Here is an 18,757-nt window from a genome sequence, read left to right as displayed (position 1 = left end):
CTACATTTAATTATTTTATCAGGAATTAAGTCAGCTGCAGCATCTGAAATATGGGGGTTTAAGACCTTAAGTAGCAGAAATTATTCAAGGGAAAGAGGTCAAGCAGAAAAGCAAATCAGCTACTGCTCAAAACTCATGATCTTCATACATTGTGCAAGAAAGTCAAATATTTGCTTCAACCACCATAATGTAACCATTAACTCTTGCTTCAGATTCTGGCACTATCTGACTCCATTTAAAGGTCACATTGGTTAAGAAAAATACAGTTATCACCAGCTATTCAGAACAGATATATCATCAATAAAAATTCCAAACAGGAAAGTGCTTCCATAACTTTTACAGTAAGTCTCTAACAAGCAGTAATCTTTTCTCACTATGCAAGGAATTACATGCCAAACACTACTCAAAGAAATAGCCCCTGCAGAATTATTTAGCTTATGAATTTCTTGAATTCACAACTAGCAACAATTTAATAATCCTGAATCACCAAGCAGTAATCATTTTGAAATATGTCATTAACAAAAAACTGTTTTCCCCCTATCAGAGCAAGAAATACCATTTCACAATACTACATTTCTCTTGGATGCTTACTTCTGCACTAGTTGTTAATCAAACCATTTGACCATGAGTTAGCACTGATACTTGACATATGAGAAATATTCCATTTGCAACAACCCGATCATTGGATACTCACCACAGCAATAACAGGAATAAGCACTCCCAGATTTCCTGCACTACTGGAGGCCTGGAAAAGAAAAAGGAAATTATCGAAACATCTACAAAAGCATTTCTTAAATACCTGCTACAAGACATCACACATTCCTACTGTCTATGCAAATGAAAACATAGATTGCCAATTACAACTCTATATCTCGAAAACAGATGTGCACGAGGTGGCCAAGAGAGCATCCTAGAAATCCACAGGACTTCCTCAGGGCACACCCTGGAGTCTTTCAGCAAAGCTTTGCAGGTGGCTCCTCACAGACTACCGGGATTCTTTTTCTCTCTCCCAGCACAAGGTCTATGTTTGGAAGTTAGGTATTATACCTTTAGCTAAAATGAGGGGGAATATTCATTGATATCACATCTATTCTGGCATTCAAGAGCTACAAGAAAAATGCTGATATTAAATGGGTGGCCACAGACAAGTGTCAAATGTTTACTCAGTCTCATTTGACTTCCAAAATGAAGCAAAAAATGACAAGTTTATAAAAGACACAATTTTCAAGAGTTTATTTAAGCAGTAGGAGCAGCCTTTTCCATTGAAATGGAAGCATAAGGAAAATACATATTTCCTTTGACTTCTTAGGACTTTCTAATTGTACTCTATATACGAGTTTTTGCTCTTGGCTAAATACAGTGTTTGAGAACTGAAAACATCCACCGCATACAGGACATTGTCTCTCACCTTCTATGATGAGGCAAACAGTGACAGCACAGATAACCACGCTCAGAGAGCTCTCTGAGGTCTTGCCCTACCTCCCATACTCCTACATACTGGATTTGGGAGGTAGAGATCCCTCCACCTTTCTCCTTACAAGAGACCAGTTACAGAAACCACTGGTCCCGCAGAGCAGAGGCAAGGCAGACACGCTAACAGAGTACAGCTTTGCATGAAGTGAAGTAAACCAGAAGGAAGCAATTAAAAAGAGGAAGAAGGAAGGAAGGGCAAGAGAGAAAAACAAAGCCAAATAGCCCCCAGATGAAACAGTAATGATACTGTAGCGTCCAAGATAAAGCAAAACAAAAGATGGACCCTTAAATATTTCAGAAGTGACTAGAACAGCACTCAAGTCACTCTAAGGGGTAGAAACAACTGGAAAAAGTCACTATATTTTTTTTTGCTAGCATCAGGACAGCCCACTGCACACAAGAAACTGCTGCACAGAGTTCAGGTGCAAGCTGATAGCAAGAACCCAGCATAGGACATCAATATAAGTGTAGAAAACTCACTTTTCTACTAGCATTTTTGTTACAGAAGTGGGGTATCAGCCTCTTTATGATAATCTATGGCACTGAGGATGAAGAAGATGCATTGAATCCCATCCCTGGGCATACTCAAGGGACATCTGTGTTAACTATCATCAGTATCCAAAAAACCCCAAGTTTCTCAGAAGCCACTTTTATGATTGAAAAATCCAATCTGACACAGAAAAGAATAAGCCACTGAATTTGTTCACTGATTAGTGAGCAAGTTTAAGTCCATAAAAAGGCATACTGAGAAGCAAGGACATAGCAAACCATCAAAGAATGTTTGGGAGCAAAACATGTACAGTGTTTTACCTCTTTGATCTCTTCCGGAAAGTTAAGTAACCCACTCTTCAGAATACCTTTCAGAACTTTTACTCTACATTGAGTGAAGAGTGTTCTAGTGAAAACTGCTATCAGTATCTTCATCATAAAGAAACACTGCCTCCTAGCTCAAATCCATGTTAAATCAATCATATATTTTTCTATTTGCAAGCAGCTTTAATCCACTGCAGCAATTGGTCTCCCATAGTGACTCCTAAACTCAGAGAAAAAGTATCTCTAAAAGAAGGAGGGTGGAAACTAATTTAGAAGCATCATTTTAGACCAATGTTTACAGTATGCTCTTCACAATTTCAACATGCTTATCTGTGGTTAAAAGAAACAATGAAACCCATGGAGAGAGATCTTCCACCACAGACTTCCTGAAAAGCAGATTCTAGACATGTGTTAGCTCCCTTTTAAGAGAACAGTTGCTGTCCCTGATTAAATGCAGTCTATCTTCAAAGCAAACAGACTCATTTCAAAGGCATTTACCAAGAGTTCATCCTTCCCATAAAGGAATAAAGAACTTAGCACTATAGGTTAAAAAGAAGCACCACATTGTTCCTTTCACTATTAGGAAAATGTACTTATTTCAAATGGAAGTGATACCTATCTGCCCTAAGAAGCAGGGAACAGCTCCCAGACCACACCAGTGAGAAAATCTTATCAGTACAAACACATTTGAATTAATGAAACATAAAAATGTATATTTTGTATATAAAATCACTATCAAACGTGAGTTTTTTACAACTAAAACCAGCAAACATCTGACCTTCAGTGCCGGTCCTTTTTCACTTGCTCTCTCACTAGCTCTCTTTCCTTCTAGCCCAAGCTGAACAAACAGTTCCAGCAGGTTCATCAGTAGTTCATCCACAAGGTGTTCTCCTTGAATGTTAGCAGCAATGTTAGCCAGGGCATTAATGACTGCTAAAGAACAGTGTCTGGGGAGAAAGAACAGTTATGAACAGCAGGTTCCTCAAAGTTCTGTATTCTCGGTGCTTTCTTTATAATGCTGATAGCAACTCTTGTAACAAGGCTGCTGCCATTCTTTCACTAAGAGTTTTTTGTTTTTATGAGTAGCACATCACTAATAACTGAAATGCAATCAGTATTTAAGTGAAAAATTATTTGTAAGCTTTGTCTCCTTATGATGTTATTACAGCCAAAAGGAAATTACTTTCCTGTACCTGATACAGCTACAGATGAAAAGCAGCAGAGAGCTGCGTTTCTAGATTGGGAAAGCTCTTGAGCAGAAAAATCAGAACTAGGGCGAGTTCTGATTGCTGAGATTACACTGGGACAGACAGCATGCTAAAGCATACTGAACGAAGAGGTCCCTTCCAACCTCTAGCATACTGTGATACTGTGTGTGTGAATAGTATCCTTGGTTACTCACATACTACATTAAAAGATACTCAGGCAACCCCAACTATCAACAAAGTCAGTGACAATCTTTAGTCATAACAGACACTACAATGCATACTAAGATACTGAGCATTAAACTGTTAATGGTTTGGATTTAAACCCTAACATGCACTGGGACCACATTAAAAACCAAAACCACCACTCACACACAAAACCCAGTGGAACTTCATCAGCTTTTCTAGGCTAAGATATTAATTATTCTGGTTACAGATAATGTACAACCATCTACAAACATTAACTCCTTAGAAAAGGAAAAAAATCAATACTACCTGCAGTGAAAACCATTTTTATGAATCTCCGCATTATGAAATGCTACTATTTTTAAAATAATACTTTTAAAATAATGCTTTTTAAAATCAAAGAAAAAAAAAAGGAGTGCTATTTATAACTTAATGTGGGGAAAATGGGAAAATCACTCAAGTAGCATAATGTTATACTACTATGAATACTACAATGTAGTATTCATACAATTCAGGGACACAGCCAAGTGTTACCTGTATCCATGATCCTTATAGTCTTTTGTGGCAGAGTAAACAACTGAGCTTGCTTTAACACTGATTTGCTGAAACAGATTCCACACCTCCTGGTAAATATATTGCTGCAAAAAAACCCAAACAAGCAAATCAGTGAGTAAAGCTTATTGAATACAATCTCTCTAAACAATCACCCTGTAAACACAGTATTTTACATAATAAAGTAAAATAAACATAACAAAACAAAGGAAAGGGATCATGAACTGCCCCGCTCCTTACATTTCCAGTGATGACCAAGCAGCCCAGCTGATCAATAATGAGTACATCAAGATGAGAAGGCGGCTGGCAAAACTTCTGCTGTAAGATCTGTAGGATGGGTTCCATCATTTTTGGGGTGTCCCTCAGTGCCACTGCAATGTGTCCTAGAGCACGAATTGTGTGGTCAGGAATCAAATGAGCTTCCCTGTACAAAACAAATAAACAAAAACCACCATACACGTAACTGTTCAACAGTTAAAGACCTCCAAGAACAGCTACCTTTCACATAAGAGACAGCTGATATACTAAATTCAAGCAGTTTTAATATTAACACTCTTGATACCCATCTACTCCTAACATTAACATTAGAGATATACTTGCACAAGCTTGTTTTCAAAATAAAACATAAACCCCAAAACCCCACACAAATGTATTATCCAAGAAACCCACGCTAATCCATGAACAAACTGTTCTAGAAACCACACCGAAAAGAGGTAAAAGTGATCTGCAAAACACTTAAGACATTACAGTCAGACCAGCTACTACAGGACATCCCTTTGACAGTTTCTTGGTTGACAGATCTCTTAAAGGTGAATCAAGCCAAATGCCACAAGTGACACACTGAATAATGAATCAGATAAAAATGAATCCATAGCTCTCAGTATGAAAATGAGAGCTCAAGTTCTGCACAGGTTTGCATGGGAAGATCTTGACCCCACACAAGCTCACTAATCTCAGAGATACTTAACTCTAAAATAACGCTGCCTGTACTTTGATCTTAGAATAAGCTTCAGCTTCACCAAGTGAAGGAAAAATTGATTTGATGACAGAGAACTTACTTATCACTCTCTTGAGAGATGTACAGACGGTTAGATAAACTGGCGAGAAAGGCCTCAACAATCACTGAATCTATAGTCAAGCCAGCTTTCAAGCACCTGAAATAACAATGAACAGAAAACTTGCTGGAACAGAGGAGAAAAAAATATGCATAAGTGAAACATTTCACTTTTTACTATTGTAAACACATTACAGGTAGAAGGGAAAAAAGTTATACTGAAGAACTGCCTGCCTATGAAAACTGCAGATGTATTTTAAATAACGATCAGTTTCTACTGCTGTTTTCTCCAGAAACAATAAAGATGGGAATAAGCAATAACGTAAACTCAGAACCCACTGCTTTACAAACTTCAATCCCTTGTCTCCAGTCACCAGCTATTTGTCCTCTCTCCAGCTCTCTGTAGCTGTCTACAAGAGAATAATAATCATCACACTGCCCACATTTTAGTGCTTCACAATCCTGTCACAGAGGCTCACTTAACATGACAATCTAAGCAGAAAACAAAAATCCCACTGAATATCAAACTGGTGACTGCATGAGTTACATATGTGGGAAGCAAAACAATGAGACCAAATTGTAATTTTACAATTTGGACAAAAACAGAACCAAGAGATGTGGGGGGGGGGGGTTGGAACTAGATGATCTTAAGGTCCTTTCCAGACCAAACCATTCTGAGTCTGTGTCCAAACGAAAACGAAGTCATGATCAAAAAAGGCAAAAAGCCTTTATAGAGGCACAGAGCAGCATCTTCTCAATGGTCACAATGCTTTTCTGCTAGGGAAATAGAACACATATTCCAACAAGGTGCAAATCTCTCTTACCGGCAGATGTTGTCTATGGCAATGTCACGCAGCTGCTCGTACATGGATGGTTGACTTTTCTTGCCTGGCATTACATTCAGAGTGGACTCTGAATGCTCATTGGTGACACTAATCTTGATGTCATTCCCACCTACTAAGAACAGAGAGTATGGAGATCAACACCATGTGAAATACCCTTTTTCCCCAAGATGAGAGCACACAGGCAGAGCAATATCTGTCGAGTGCAAACCACTATTTTACAGCTTAGAAAGTTGAGCTGAAGAAATCTGGAAGTGCACGTGTTGTCACTACCTGTACCAGATATTACTGCATTTAACCATTTCTAAATAATTATTCCTAAAGTTAGCCACCATTTTACCTGTTCTGCTTTAGAATTACAATTCTGCTTTTGCATTTGCAAGTGATTTAAACTGAACATTATTTTTTTTTAACCATAATACGATAATTTTAAAACAACAACAAAAAAACTGCCAAATGTCATTAAGAAGATCATGGGGCTGGAGCAGAGGAGGTATATGGAGAGTCTGAGGAACACAACCTTGTTCAGCCTGGAGAAAAAGTGGCTTTGGAGAGACCTAACAGCTGCCTTCTATACTGCAGGAACATTCTTTAGGTGGTGATCTCACTCAGGATGGAAGTGCTGAGTTTCAGCAAAAGAGGCTCAGCAATATTACTGCTAGGATAAAATGTAGTTCCACACACGCTGCTTGCCTTTAGATACAGCTGTATCAGAACGTGATCAGCATTCCTCCGCTCCACCTCCGAAAAACCCCACAGAAATTATCTCCATTTTCCCCTACACAAAATAGCCAAAAGCATAAAAAAGTCATGTAATTTGGAAAGCAACCACTAGCATGTCCTTTGGAATGCGGCCTTTTTTCTTTTACCTGTGTGATACTGGCTATGATACTTGTAAAGTTTCACGAGCACCGGGGAAGGTATCACAAGAAAGTCTCTCAAGGATGGGTTGACAGAATGAACCACAACAGGAAACCTCTCACACAAACGTCCTAGTCCCTAAAACAGAAAAACAAAAATACAACACTTAGAATAAAACAGCACAATTTTTATTTCAACTGTAAGACTGCAACTTCAGCTCAGTAGGAAAAAAAAAACAAGGGAAAATGAACTACGTGTAGTTCTGAGGGATTCAGTTTTTAAGAGAAGATTTAGGCATTTTAAGCTTCTAATTCTTTTAGATTCTAGAGTGCATCATGCCAGTCACTGCTGCTTGCTTCCTGGGCGATTCCACAGGATTAGATGGAATGAACTGCACTCCTTAAAAAAGAAAGTTACTGGACAAGATCCAACATTTAAGAATGTTGGAATCCTGGTAACTTTACTATTTACTATGTGGTAGAAAATACCACATTTGTAAGACTATGAGTAAGTGCCAAATAAGATGACAAAATTTAGAATAACCAAGCCTTAGTCTTAGAACTCGTAATATGCCAGGCCCAGTATTTGAAGTGTTTATCTAATGGACTAAGAATCCAAATATTTCAGAAATTAAATACTGGTAAAAAAGCCCTCATGAATATTGTTCTTCAAGAAGTAGATGAGCTAAGAAAATTTTGAAAGCACAGCTCTATTACAGTTCTAGTTTCCACAACAGACCTCTAAAATCCAAATGTAGAACACATTCATGGAAAGTAACACAAATAGCAGACAAAAAGTGTTCTCCCACGACTCTCACAGTAATGTCAAACACTGTAAAGACAGACCTGCAAACAGCAAATTAGCAGTGGCAAGTGAGCAATGATGACTTTGCTTGAGGTTTTTGACTGCAGCTTCTCCGATAACTTGATGCACAGGTTTTCCGCACCTTCAATAAAGATAATTTTTATGGTTTATTTTTCATCAGATTTATTATTAGGCCATACACAATCCAACGCTTACTGGAATTTCTAAAATTTAACAGTTTCACTCTTCTCATGCTACAGTTTCCCAAAGAGTCCTTATCCTGTGAAAACAGTTTTGGAAAATGAGGATCTGCACCAAACAGCTCTGCCAAACACTGAGAGAATGACAGTACGTAAAGTTGATTTTCAGTGTACTTCATATTTGGCAGAAATGAAGTACTGCAAGGTTCAAAGGAAAAAAATCCTTCACATACTCAGAGGCCATGTACAAACTATACAAGAAAATAGAGAAAAAGTGAGAAAGAGCTTCCAAGTCCTGTTAGCAATGAAGAAAAACCATCTTTTTTACTGAGAAACATGTAAGACACTAGGAGCAATAATTAAAAACAAACTAGAAAATAAGCAGCTGCATCTAATGCAGCAATTCGACCATCTCCTGCAGGTAAGCTAATAGGATGATTCTGTTTCCATTTCTACAGAGATGTCTAATTACCTACTCAACTAATTTGACAACTTTTTGATGGAAGCTTTACTCTTGTGCTCTAACTGCAAAACATATTTCACTGAAATTGATTTTATATTTCTCTGAGCATCATCTCCTCTCAGACCTTGTAAGTATTTCTACAACTTAAAGACAACAGACCATCCAGAGACTGAAGAGCATTTATTACCTTGTTCATCTTTGACAGCCCACACCATGAGATCCACACAGGCAGCATTAGCCTGACAACGCAGTTTTAAAGGGCTCAGTTCATTGTGCAGCCGATCCACATCATGAAGGATTTTCTGAAGTTCTGACTGACTGCTGTTGAATTGCTCTAGCACAAAATCATGGATTTCCTTCACAAATGAGTTGGGAAGGTCTAAAGAAATAAAAGGAAACAGCATTGTACTAGAAGGATAGGAGTCAGTGTATCAGATTGACAGCACATAAAAATTCATTGCTAAGTTATAAATAAAACTATTTAATGAACTTTCTGTCCTGATTAAATGATAAATTTCATAGTGAAGTCCATCAGTGAGCAGACAACTGAAATGCCATCTATTAATCTTTTTAATAGTGCTTTTTAATGGTTCTATTCCCATAGGACCTATTTTATATTGAAACATTTCAGAATACAAATTTTACAGCCTATGTAGAGTTCCCAGGAAATGCAAAGCCCAGTGTTCAAGCACTCAATACAATGCAGACAATGCTTTGGATCCTAAAAGTAATGAAGGACAAATTAAAACAATACAAACACTATACCTTTAATATAGTATAAGGTGTCTCTCAGCATTTTAAACTGAGCAAGATAAAGAGGATCACTGAATGTTTTATAATAGAGATCCGTACTAGCACCCGTCTGAAAGAGAAAGGAAACAAGCTGCTAGATTCAAAAGTACTTTCCATTATATAAATAAATCTTATTTGAATCACATGTTCTCCTCTACAATGTAAACAAGCATTTAACACAGGTACCAGAAGCAGCCTCACAGCTTTTCCTCCCTCTACTTTCACCAAAAGGAAAAGTACAGCCATTCAGTGCACCAAATAAGATTCACTCTTTTGATTTGAAGAGCACATGTATGCTCTAACAGTGTTTTTAAAGAAAAAAGGACTTGAACCTCTTATCCTCAAAGAGAGAAAGATGTCTCCACTTAGGCCTACCTTTCAAATACAGCAGTACTTAAAAGAAAGCTGGAGCAAACACCAAAGTTACTTTCTTGCACAACTCAACACATGGTCTTTTCATCACAACTTTACACCCAGAAGGAGATGAGGTTAACTCCATAAAATGTGGTGGAGGCTGTTAAGAGAACTGTTCCCAGGGAAGGAACAAGGACTCACAGAGCTACAGAAACAAGTATGTCACCTCTGAAAGCAAAGGTCCACAAACTTAACACTATTAAACTTGTAGAAATGACACTAAGAAGGCAGCAGCGATTTCCAAGCCAGAAAAAGAAACCAACCAACATATGATAAAAAAAGACAGTGTTACTGTAATATGCAATAAAGACCTTAATCTACTGCAAACCACTTTTGGGCAACCAATGCTGTAACTGAGTAGGATAAGAGTGCTAAAGTAAGAAACGGTTTATTTTTTAGCAAGAATAACTATTTCCTTCTATGTCAGTGAAGAACATTTCCCCTTCACCCCTGCATTTTACACAGCCCAAAGCTACACTTAAGCCACTGAAAGAACAGTTCTAACAGGAAATTCAGATCATTTTGCAGAGAAAAGAAACAGTCATCCAATTATTTTTTCTTAAGACAAAAAAAAAAAACCCAAACCAACAAATCTTTAAAAAAGAAATTTAAAAACACACCTCTGCAACTTCAGCTACAACTGTATCCAAGGTCTTCAGCAGAGAATCCGCAACGATCTGTTTTACCTATCAAGGAAAATAAGTAAAATGTAAAGAAAGGATGTTTCTTGATGGTGACTCTAGACAGGAAAGCAATACAACTTTGCCCTTGCACAGAAAACAAGTCACCTGACTGCAAAGTGTCAGATGAAATTAAGGCTACAAGAATTTCTGGTTGCAAGAAGAAGATATACATTTGAGCCACTGTGTGCTGCTTGAAAACAGCTGCTGCAGGAAGCAAATACAGGCAGTAGTTTTAATCTCCTGTGTGAGTTCCCAGCAACTAAACCCTTTCAGGAAAGGGTCTCATTCTCGCAGCAACCAATCTTCTATTTCAGTAACTAGCAGTATGTAAGTTATCTCAGATCAAGAGCTCTCCAAGATTCAAACAGGAAGACATTGACATAAATTTGATTTTACAAATCCCTCCTGGTTTATATGAGAGCTTTTAGGAATGCCATTGAAGCACTTTGTTAAATGCCAGAGCTTGAGAGCTTACACAAGCTTGAGAGACAAACACAGCCTTTTTATTTGCAATTCTAAAAACTTAAACTGCAATGATTTCCAGCACAAGTATCAAGAATGCAAACTCACTGCAGCCTTCATAAGAATGCATCACATACCATGTTCAACAGCTGACGGAGCATTTCCAGTGGGATGTTAAACTCTTTATTGTTAATGCCATTGAAAAGAGGAGAAACTGAAAAGCTGGAACTGATTGTAGAGAAGTAATAATCAGGATCCAGTGCACTCCCATCAGGAAGATATGAACCTGATCAGAAAAATAATAGAAGATTAGGGAAAGAAAGGATGTATTAACTTTAGTTACTGGTAATGTTCAGTCACTGCTAAATAGCTATTACCAACACAGGCACAGTCTTTAACTTGCAACTATGAAGAGGCACATTTCAGCTAATCTACTGGTAAATCAAGACAGAAAATGATGAAAAAATACATTTTTTTCATTAGAAGTTTACAATCACAATGGAAGAATTCATTTCAATGACTTGGGTCCATGTCAGAGACACTGCTGACAAGAAGTCTCCCCATACTACTGACGTACATTAACCTGAAAACCCAGAAACAGAGAATGCCCCAACTGTTAAAACCCTCAAAGGGCCAGACAAAACCAGAGATCCCCAAACATCTCAGATGCAGAGCTCCTCCACTTGATTCTGTGATAGACAGCTTATTTTCAAGTCCTGCTTTGACGTAAGAGCTCACAGCTAGAGCTCTACCAAAACTTAAAGGTTAAGAATTTGTATATTAATGCATGAAATTTTGTCATGTTTCTGCCTTGTATGATCTCAATTAACACACACTAGTGAGCACCCCAGTTTACCCTTTACCATTTCTCACATCAGTAAATAACTAGGTCTTACACAATGACCCATGTCACATTTACTTCATATGGAGCAGCTGCTTTAGATTTATACAATGTGCCACAAACGCCTCAAAATTCCAGATCCTAATGCAACAATTCCATCGTCTTGTGAAGCACAATATTAGCACTTCTTCATCAAAGCTACTCAGCCTAATCTCCTGAAATATTTTTGGCCTAGTTGAATTAAGCTCTTCAGTACTAGGCACAGCCAAGCAGCAAGGAAATCAGATGTCTCTCAGAAACAAATGAGCTTGGAAACCACTCGTGTTAATAATAACTTCCTACTATCTTTATCTCCCAAAATTGGTTAGTATCCTAGCACGCATGAACCAGGGAATTACTGTAAGAATTCTAGAGGGCACAGAGAGGGGCCAAAAGGATTTTTGTTTTTAGTTTTCTATAAACAGTAACAAAACCCCAGAATCACACACCATTTCTTTGCAAAATAATTTACCTTCAAAGTAGTGAATTGCAGATCCTCCGGGAGAGCTGGGAGGGGGAATTCCACGTTCAGGACTAACCTGAAACATTACAAACAAGCCATCATTTAAAAACTACTTATAAAACATTGAAAAATCTTCCAGAGAATGGTTTGTACATTTTATAATGAATCACAGCTTCAAGCGAAACTAGCAGGAACTACTCGCTGCCAGAATTCCAGCAGAAAAAGGGAAGTTAAAAAAAGCCAATTCAGTGCTTTTGACTAACGGGAAGCTGTAAGAATAATAACTCATGTCCTATATGAAATTATGCTAGTAACAATCTCTGGTTTTAAAACCAGCACCTGCATCCATTTTTCCCCTAAAACAACATCCACAGCTCCTGCTAAAACCAAAGGGAGCTCATGTATCCTCAGCACATCTGCGGACTTTAACCATTAAGTGCCATTTTCCTAAATTCACAGATATGTATCACAATACTTTTGCACAATACAGGGAATAGTGTTTGCCAATTGTCCTGCGTGAAGACTTATTAGTACAGTTAATTTAACTGTCACTGATTGTTCTGGAGCTCAGAAACTAAAAACTATTTTGAAACTCAGTTGTGGAATCAAAATAAAGATCTCTGATCAAACAATGTGTTAAGAGACTGTCTGTATACCCAGGCTTAATGCTGTCTTAACTCCCCCAAAGACCATGAAATCATCTAAGCACCAACTCCAACACAGAGCAAGTCATACAGACCTGTGAGATACTAGATACACTGCTAGCTTTTCTCTTTAGTGTTCCTTCTTGGCAAACAGTGAGTAGAGAACTGGGGAGAATTGATCTGAAATCATTAAAGGATCGTCGGCGAATTCCTTCAAGCTCTTCTGGAACTCTCAGGGAGTGTGGGGGAATTTTGGGGAAAAGCTTTGAAAGAAGAGCCTCCTCTGAATTGCTGTAGCGACCAAAGGCTCGAGAGATTCCTATCAGGCAGGGCACTGCATACTTGCATAAATATACTGGAAGAGAAAAACACACAAAGCAGTTATGTTGACAGTAACTTAGAACTACTATTTCATAGTTTTGCTACCACTTCACTAAACTATTTCAGCCTTATGTGCTTTACAAATACACTTAATACACTTCCACTTCCACATTTACCAGCCAGCAACAGAATAAATACGTGCTGAAGAAAACTGGAAGCAAAGCTACTCACTTTTCAGGAGCGATCCTGATAACTAGAAAACACAAGAGAAGTCCAAAGGACAGGAGTTTCAAATACAGTAACAATTTTAATAGTACCTTTATCATGCATTTGTGGCGTCTGGCACATTCCCAACAGGAACTGCATTACTTGTAGAATTGCATCCAAAATCTAAAGTAATCAAGACAGACATACAAAAACATCTTTTGGTGAAGAGATATTATCTCATACTAGATCACCACAACAAATGAAACTTGCAAATATTAAGGTAAGCACCTCTGTAAACAAGATGCTTTAATGCTGTGTGACTAAAGTAGTATCTTGCCTCACTCAGCTTACAAAGCTGCTTTTGTCAAGTCTGCGGTTAGCTGGTATGTACTAGCAGAATAAAACTGCAGCACTCCTGATCTCAGTATCAAAACCTGAATTCAACTGACATTCTCTGACACCCAGAAGTAAGAGCTGATTTATTAATATCTTCTAGATACTTGAGTATCAATTAACACAAGCAAAATAATGCAGCAGTACAAATGTCAACCAATCCCTTTACAAGAGAGGAAGCAGCTGTGGCATACCCTGTACATTTGTCAGTATTGCAGCATCTTTTCCAACCGAAACGATTCTATGACTGAAGAACTGGGTACTACATCAGCACAAACTTAAAATAAACTCTACCTGCTCCCTGAGAGACACATCCTTGTAAGCAACATCTGATAACAATGTTACCAAGCAGAAGCTGAAGTTTTCTGCCACTGGAAGCAAGCCTGCAAAGAAACAGACAGCAAATGAGCCACTTAAGCATTGTCGGAGAACATCAACATAGAAAGAGCAAATAATAATAAAGGAAGAAGACATAAGTGATTCCCTTGTCATACAGTTCTGAGATAGAATGTAGAAAAACAACATTACATAAAAAATTTAGAAATATACTGTAACCAGTAGAATTTCAGCATGAAATGTTAAAAGAATAATTTAAATAATTGAATTTTTTCCTAGGCTTTCAAATAATAATTAAAAAAATACAGTATTACACAAAAGTATTCCTACAGCAATTTCAAGAGATACCAAGTGAGCAAGAAATTAAGGGGTTTAAATAGCAACTAAGCATTTAAGTGAAGAATAGAACGTACAAATCTTAGATTCTACTCTCCTGCTCTAACTGCTATACAATCTTCTCCAATTTAGCAACAAAATATATTGAGCATAGAATTATTGGATAGTGTAATGTATTGCAAAGCAGTCAGGCAAGAAAGGTAGGAGCTACTCAACTTTCTCTCTGCTGCTAAAGAAAATCAGTATTAAAGGCTGTTAAGTCAGGAGGTTAGACTCTAGCAGGACCTGTCAGCTCCCCTTGTACCATGCCCTGAATAACCCTTGTTATTTCTATTTCCTAGCTGTCATACCATAGAAAGATCAAAAAAATCCAAATATCACCTCTGCTTTTCCGTGCATTGCTTTCTTCTATCCATTGGACTTTGGGCAGACCCTTCAGAAGTCGAAGGAGGTATGGAACCACATTATCTTTGTGCTAAAGAGAAAAACACTCTTCTTAAAATGGAGAAGAAAAGCTGAACCATATCATCTCAAGCTACTTTATAGAAAGACTACACTAACCACACACAGAACTTGCTTCTAATGATTACTCCACAGGCTTCTTGAATATTGCAAAATTGATTTCAACACAGGCAAATGAAAATAAACCAATTCAGTGCTATAAATCCAATCCTTTCATTCTAGGCAACAGTTCGTGCTCCATGAAAGTTGGAGAAAAACATTAAGAACAGTAATTAACCCCAAACAATTTATTAATTTACAAGGTCACACAATAATTTTAAGGCATCTAGAAATTCAGAGCACCAGTCCCAATTCAGTACATGTGATCCATCTCATAGCCACCATTTCACACATCTTGTGTAACGCTTCAGCTTCCTAATCTGCAAATCAAAGGGGAGCACTTCTCTTCCTCAGAGTTGGATTAATTAATATTAACTGCTGGCTTTGGAAACAAAAAAAAACCCCACTACGAAACACAAACAGAACTGCCGTATTTAAACCATACTACAAAAAAATAAAAAACCCCACAACATTATTAACATGCATTCAAAGCTATATCATAGTAACTCAGTATTAAATAGGAAAAAATTCCCGATACAAACCCTAGCAACATTAAACAGCTTAAAGTGAGGACTAATGTCTTTGGACATAGGACTCTATACCCTTCCTTTCCTCTGCATGGAACACCACCACACCCAGGGTTTAAAGGGAAGAGAACCAGCTTGTCATTCACAGGCTGACGGAGACAAAAGGGGTGCTTGCTTACAATGCAGCCCACATGCACTGTCTTTTTATCCTGGGTAGTGTCAGGTATGAAAAGGCCTATTACAAACCTGACATTCAGAAGCATGTAGGGAAGAACAAGCAATGACAAATATGGTTTGAGCAAATCCTCCTGAACAGCCTCTTTTCTCTCCATGAGCCATCATAACCAAAAAACACGACAGCAGTTTGGCTGTGGCAGTGCTATGACACACTTGTCAGTGCTGTCCTCATTTCCTTTTGCTCTCCTGCCTGCATCCATCTGTTCTCTCTGATCGTTTTACTTATTTTTATGAAAAGTAAATACCAAATTTCCATTTTCACTGAACAACTAAACCTGAATTCACGCATAAACTTTCACGTTAAACAGAGTTATAGCTTAAGCAGGAAAAATACCTGAAGGTCAGATTCAATTAGAAAGATTCCTAAAGCAATCACAGCATCTCTGCGACGCTCATCTAACTGGAAAATCCCGTGGAAATCCACTGGACACATACAGAGCAGTTTTTGTACCTGAAAAAACAGCGGAGGGAAAGAACAGTGGAATAAGACTGAAACTGTCACAACTACCCAAGAGAACAACAGTCAACGTGTTAAAACCGTCTTTTACAAGCCCACCAGCAGACCTCAGGGAAGCAAACAATTGGCTCCCAACTCCTTCTTTATGGCACAGCCCTAGGGCCCAGCAAGCAACGGGCCTGGGGAGCAATGCTACAACTGCAGATGTTTTCAGAGCAGAGGAAGCAGCTGGCTGTGCTTTTCAAGACTCATTCCTGTGCTTGAAGTGGACAGTAGTCTTTCCACCCTCTGGAAGACAGGTGGCCACATTACTCTCCTTTAGTCATCAATCTTAATGAGAGCATCTAAAGGCGAGGAAAAAGTGATGAACGACAGAAACTAAAGACAGAAAAATCTCAAGTCAAACATTTTTACTACAACAGGGGTCAATTTAAAAGTTTTCTTCAACACTTGATCAAGTGTTTCCACATTTCAAAAGAATTTCTGAAACTTTCAGAGCATCACATTCACAAAGCTCATTCCTGCATCCCTGCTACAACAAAGCCTTCCTTCCACTAATTCATTGAGCATTTTGGATGGGCAAGAAATATGCAGCAGGCACATACGTTACATTAACTCCATTCCTGTGAACAAAAACTGGGCGGATGGAGCTTTGGTACAGCTGCATCAATGCCTTCTGCATATACAGCAATGAAAAATAAACTGTCACCTAGCTGGATATGGCTTTTGCTCAAATCCTTTTTTAACACAACAGATTAAGTTTCAAGAACTATTATTTTCTCACTACTTACCTATTATTTCTCTCCGTAGCCTGCAAACACGCATCTAAAAAATACAGTGAATCTCCCAAAATCTCCCAAATACTCCCCCCCCCCCATGGAACTGTTAAGAAAGGGAAAATGCCACAAGCATATTGTCTTTTGATAAATCCCCTTGATATTAATAAATATTACCTTAAATGAACTGTCGTAATAAATAACTATGTTTGAATACCAAGCTACTTCTGACTTAGATAACTCTTTAAACACTCCACCTCTAAATCTCTAAGCCAAGAAACTATTTCCCTAGAGAATTAGAAGAGTTTACTGGATGCTTTGTGGAATTCAAGATTCTGGTCCTTAAACTGCCACACCTCCGAATTACAAGACCTGTAACACAACACAAATAATCCTCAACAGAAAATACCGCAGAGGGAATACGAACTTTGTAAAGCAACTTCTGATGTGTACGTTCCACATCAGGTTAGTATCTAAGGTAATATGAGTGAATATCTTTTGCTAGATAAGAACTTTTAATATCATTTAAGTCTTGGAAGGGAAAGGAAAGTCCGTGGATATTAGTCAACCAGCAGCAAAGATTAAAAGAAAGTTATTCAGAGTTGGCTGTCAGACTAATAGACTCCCAGAAGAAGAACGAAGAAGCCTGCACCACCAAGCTGTCCACCTCTGCCCCCTGCAGGATCACCATGCTTGACCATGGCAGCTGCTCCGTGCCAGCAGCGTAGACCCATGAGGGGAACTACCCAGATGGAGATCCCACTGGTCTGGTTTGACGTTCAGGAGAGGTTTATCTCCACCAGGCACATTTTATCTTGAGCTGATTCTGTCGCTTGCATTTAACCAGATACAAAGTAGAGCAACCAGCCCCAATTAGACTGAGACTAATTACATCTACGAGACTGTGTTCCACAAACTTAGGGACATGCAACTGCTGTGAGGACCCACGCTCCTCATGAGGACATGGGGCCTGTTCCAACACCCCCGCCACGGCTGCTGCGGCGACACCTCCTTCAACGACGGTGGTTTTGGGTCAAGATGGGCTACGGGAGCGCCTCACAGGCCCAGCGGCCCCCACTGCCACAGGACAGCCCTCACTGAGGAGAGCGGCATCCCCCGGGCAGCGACACATACCCACCGGCGTGCCTCCAAACGGCACAGGGCCAAGGGAAGCGGCCCCGACCGCGCACCTCACCCAGGGCCACAACCCGACACCCTCCCCGCACACCCGGCACAAGCATTCCCGCAGGAAGGGCCGGGACCCCCGCCTCCCGCCGCGGCTCCCACCACGCCGACTCTTCCACGCAGACTCCACATGTGTGACAGACAGAGACAAGCCCCGCTCGCATGACGACCCTCCACACCGCAACTACGCGGCTCCCACACACGACAGCCCCAAAGCGCCACAGTCCTCGCAGACGGAACCCCCACACGATCCGCTCCTCACCTTCTCCAGCGGCGCGGGGTTCTGTACCGCCAGCGACCGCGCCAGCGACAGCACCGTATTGAAATAGAAGCCGCGCGCGGTGCCGGCGCTGCTCCCCCGCCCGGCACCCGGGCAGGGAGCCGCGGCCGCCGCCGCTGTGGTGCTGGCCGCAGCCGTGGCCGCTGTCGCAGCAGCCGCGGCTGCCGCTGCCACCGCCGCGGCCGCCATGTTGTGGTGGACTGCCAGGGGCCGCCCTCCCGCCACTCAGCCAGCCAGCCCGCCCCGCCTTCCTCTCGCGAGATCACCAGCTCGCTCGGGATCATAAAGATGGCAGCGTCCGCGGCGGCTTCATCGCTCCGCCCCTCGCCGGTGCCCCTCCCTCCTGCTGC

General features: G+C 39.8%; 1 protein-coding gene across 2 annotated transcripts in view; it reads right to left on the bottom strand.

Moving 5' to 3' along the window:
- PI4KA (phosphatidylinositol 4-kinase alpha) overlaps positions 1-18,613 on the bottom strand; it is a 56,815-nt gene extending 38,202 nt beyond the window's left edge. Inside the window, exons 1-19 of one of the 2 annotated variants that reach the window (XM_061466048.1) lie at positions 18,390-18,613; positions 16,044-16,160; positions 14,766-14,859; positions 14,007-14,095; positions 13,430-13,502; positions 12,887-13,146; positions 12,157-12,223; positions 10,942-11,090; positions 10,280-10,345; positions 9,219-9,315; positions 8,641-8,832; positions 7,832-7,932; positions 6,995-7,124; positions 6,108-6,240; positions 5,288-5,383; positions 4,470-4,653; positions 4,212-4,315; positions 3,065-3,233; positions 695-745 (exon numbers count right to left, since the gene is read on the bottom strand). In XM_061466048.1, coding sequence (XP_061322032.1) covers positions 695-745; positions 3,065-3,233; positions 4,212-4,315; positions 4,470-4,653; positions 5,288-5,383; positions 6,108-6,240; positions 6,995-7,124; positions 7,832-7,932; positions 8,641-8,832; positions 9,219-9,315; positions 10,280-10,345; positions 10,942-11,090; positions 12,157-12,223; positions 12,887-13,146; positions 13,430-13,502; positions 14,007-14,095; positions 14,766-14,859; positions 16,044-16,160; positions 18,390-18,596 — 2,379 coding nt within the window. In that variant the 5' untranslated portion in view covers positions 18,597-18,613. The remainder of the gene's footprint in view (positions 1-694; positions 746-3,064; positions 3,234-4,211; positions 4,316-4,469; positions 4,654-5,287; positions 5,384-6,107; positions 6,241-6,994; positions 7,125-7,831; positions 7,933-8,640; positions 8,833-9,218; positions 9,316-10,279; positions 10,346-10,941; positions 11,091-12,156; positions 12,224-12,886; positions 13,147-13,429; positions 13,503-14,006; positions 14,096-14,765; positions 14,860-16,043; positions 16,161-18,389) is intronic. The other variant, XM_061466049.1, reaches the window with a different exon arrangement.
- Between the last annotated feature and the right edge of the window lie 144 nt (positions 18,614-18,757).

Source organism: Pezoporus flaviventris, unplaced genomic scaffold (genome assembly GCF_033815535.1).
Source record: "Pezoporus flaviventris isolate CSIRO_AGI_PZ_B2104156 unplaced genomic scaffold, CSIRO_AGI_Pfla_v1 ptg000041l, whole genome shotgun sequence".
NCBI lineage: Eukaryota > Metazoa > Chordata > Aves > Psittaciformes > Psittacidae > Pezoporus > Pezoporus flaviventris.
Note: the sequence above shows the minus strand (reverse complement) of the source record. Positions and strands in the feature narration are given on the sequence as shown.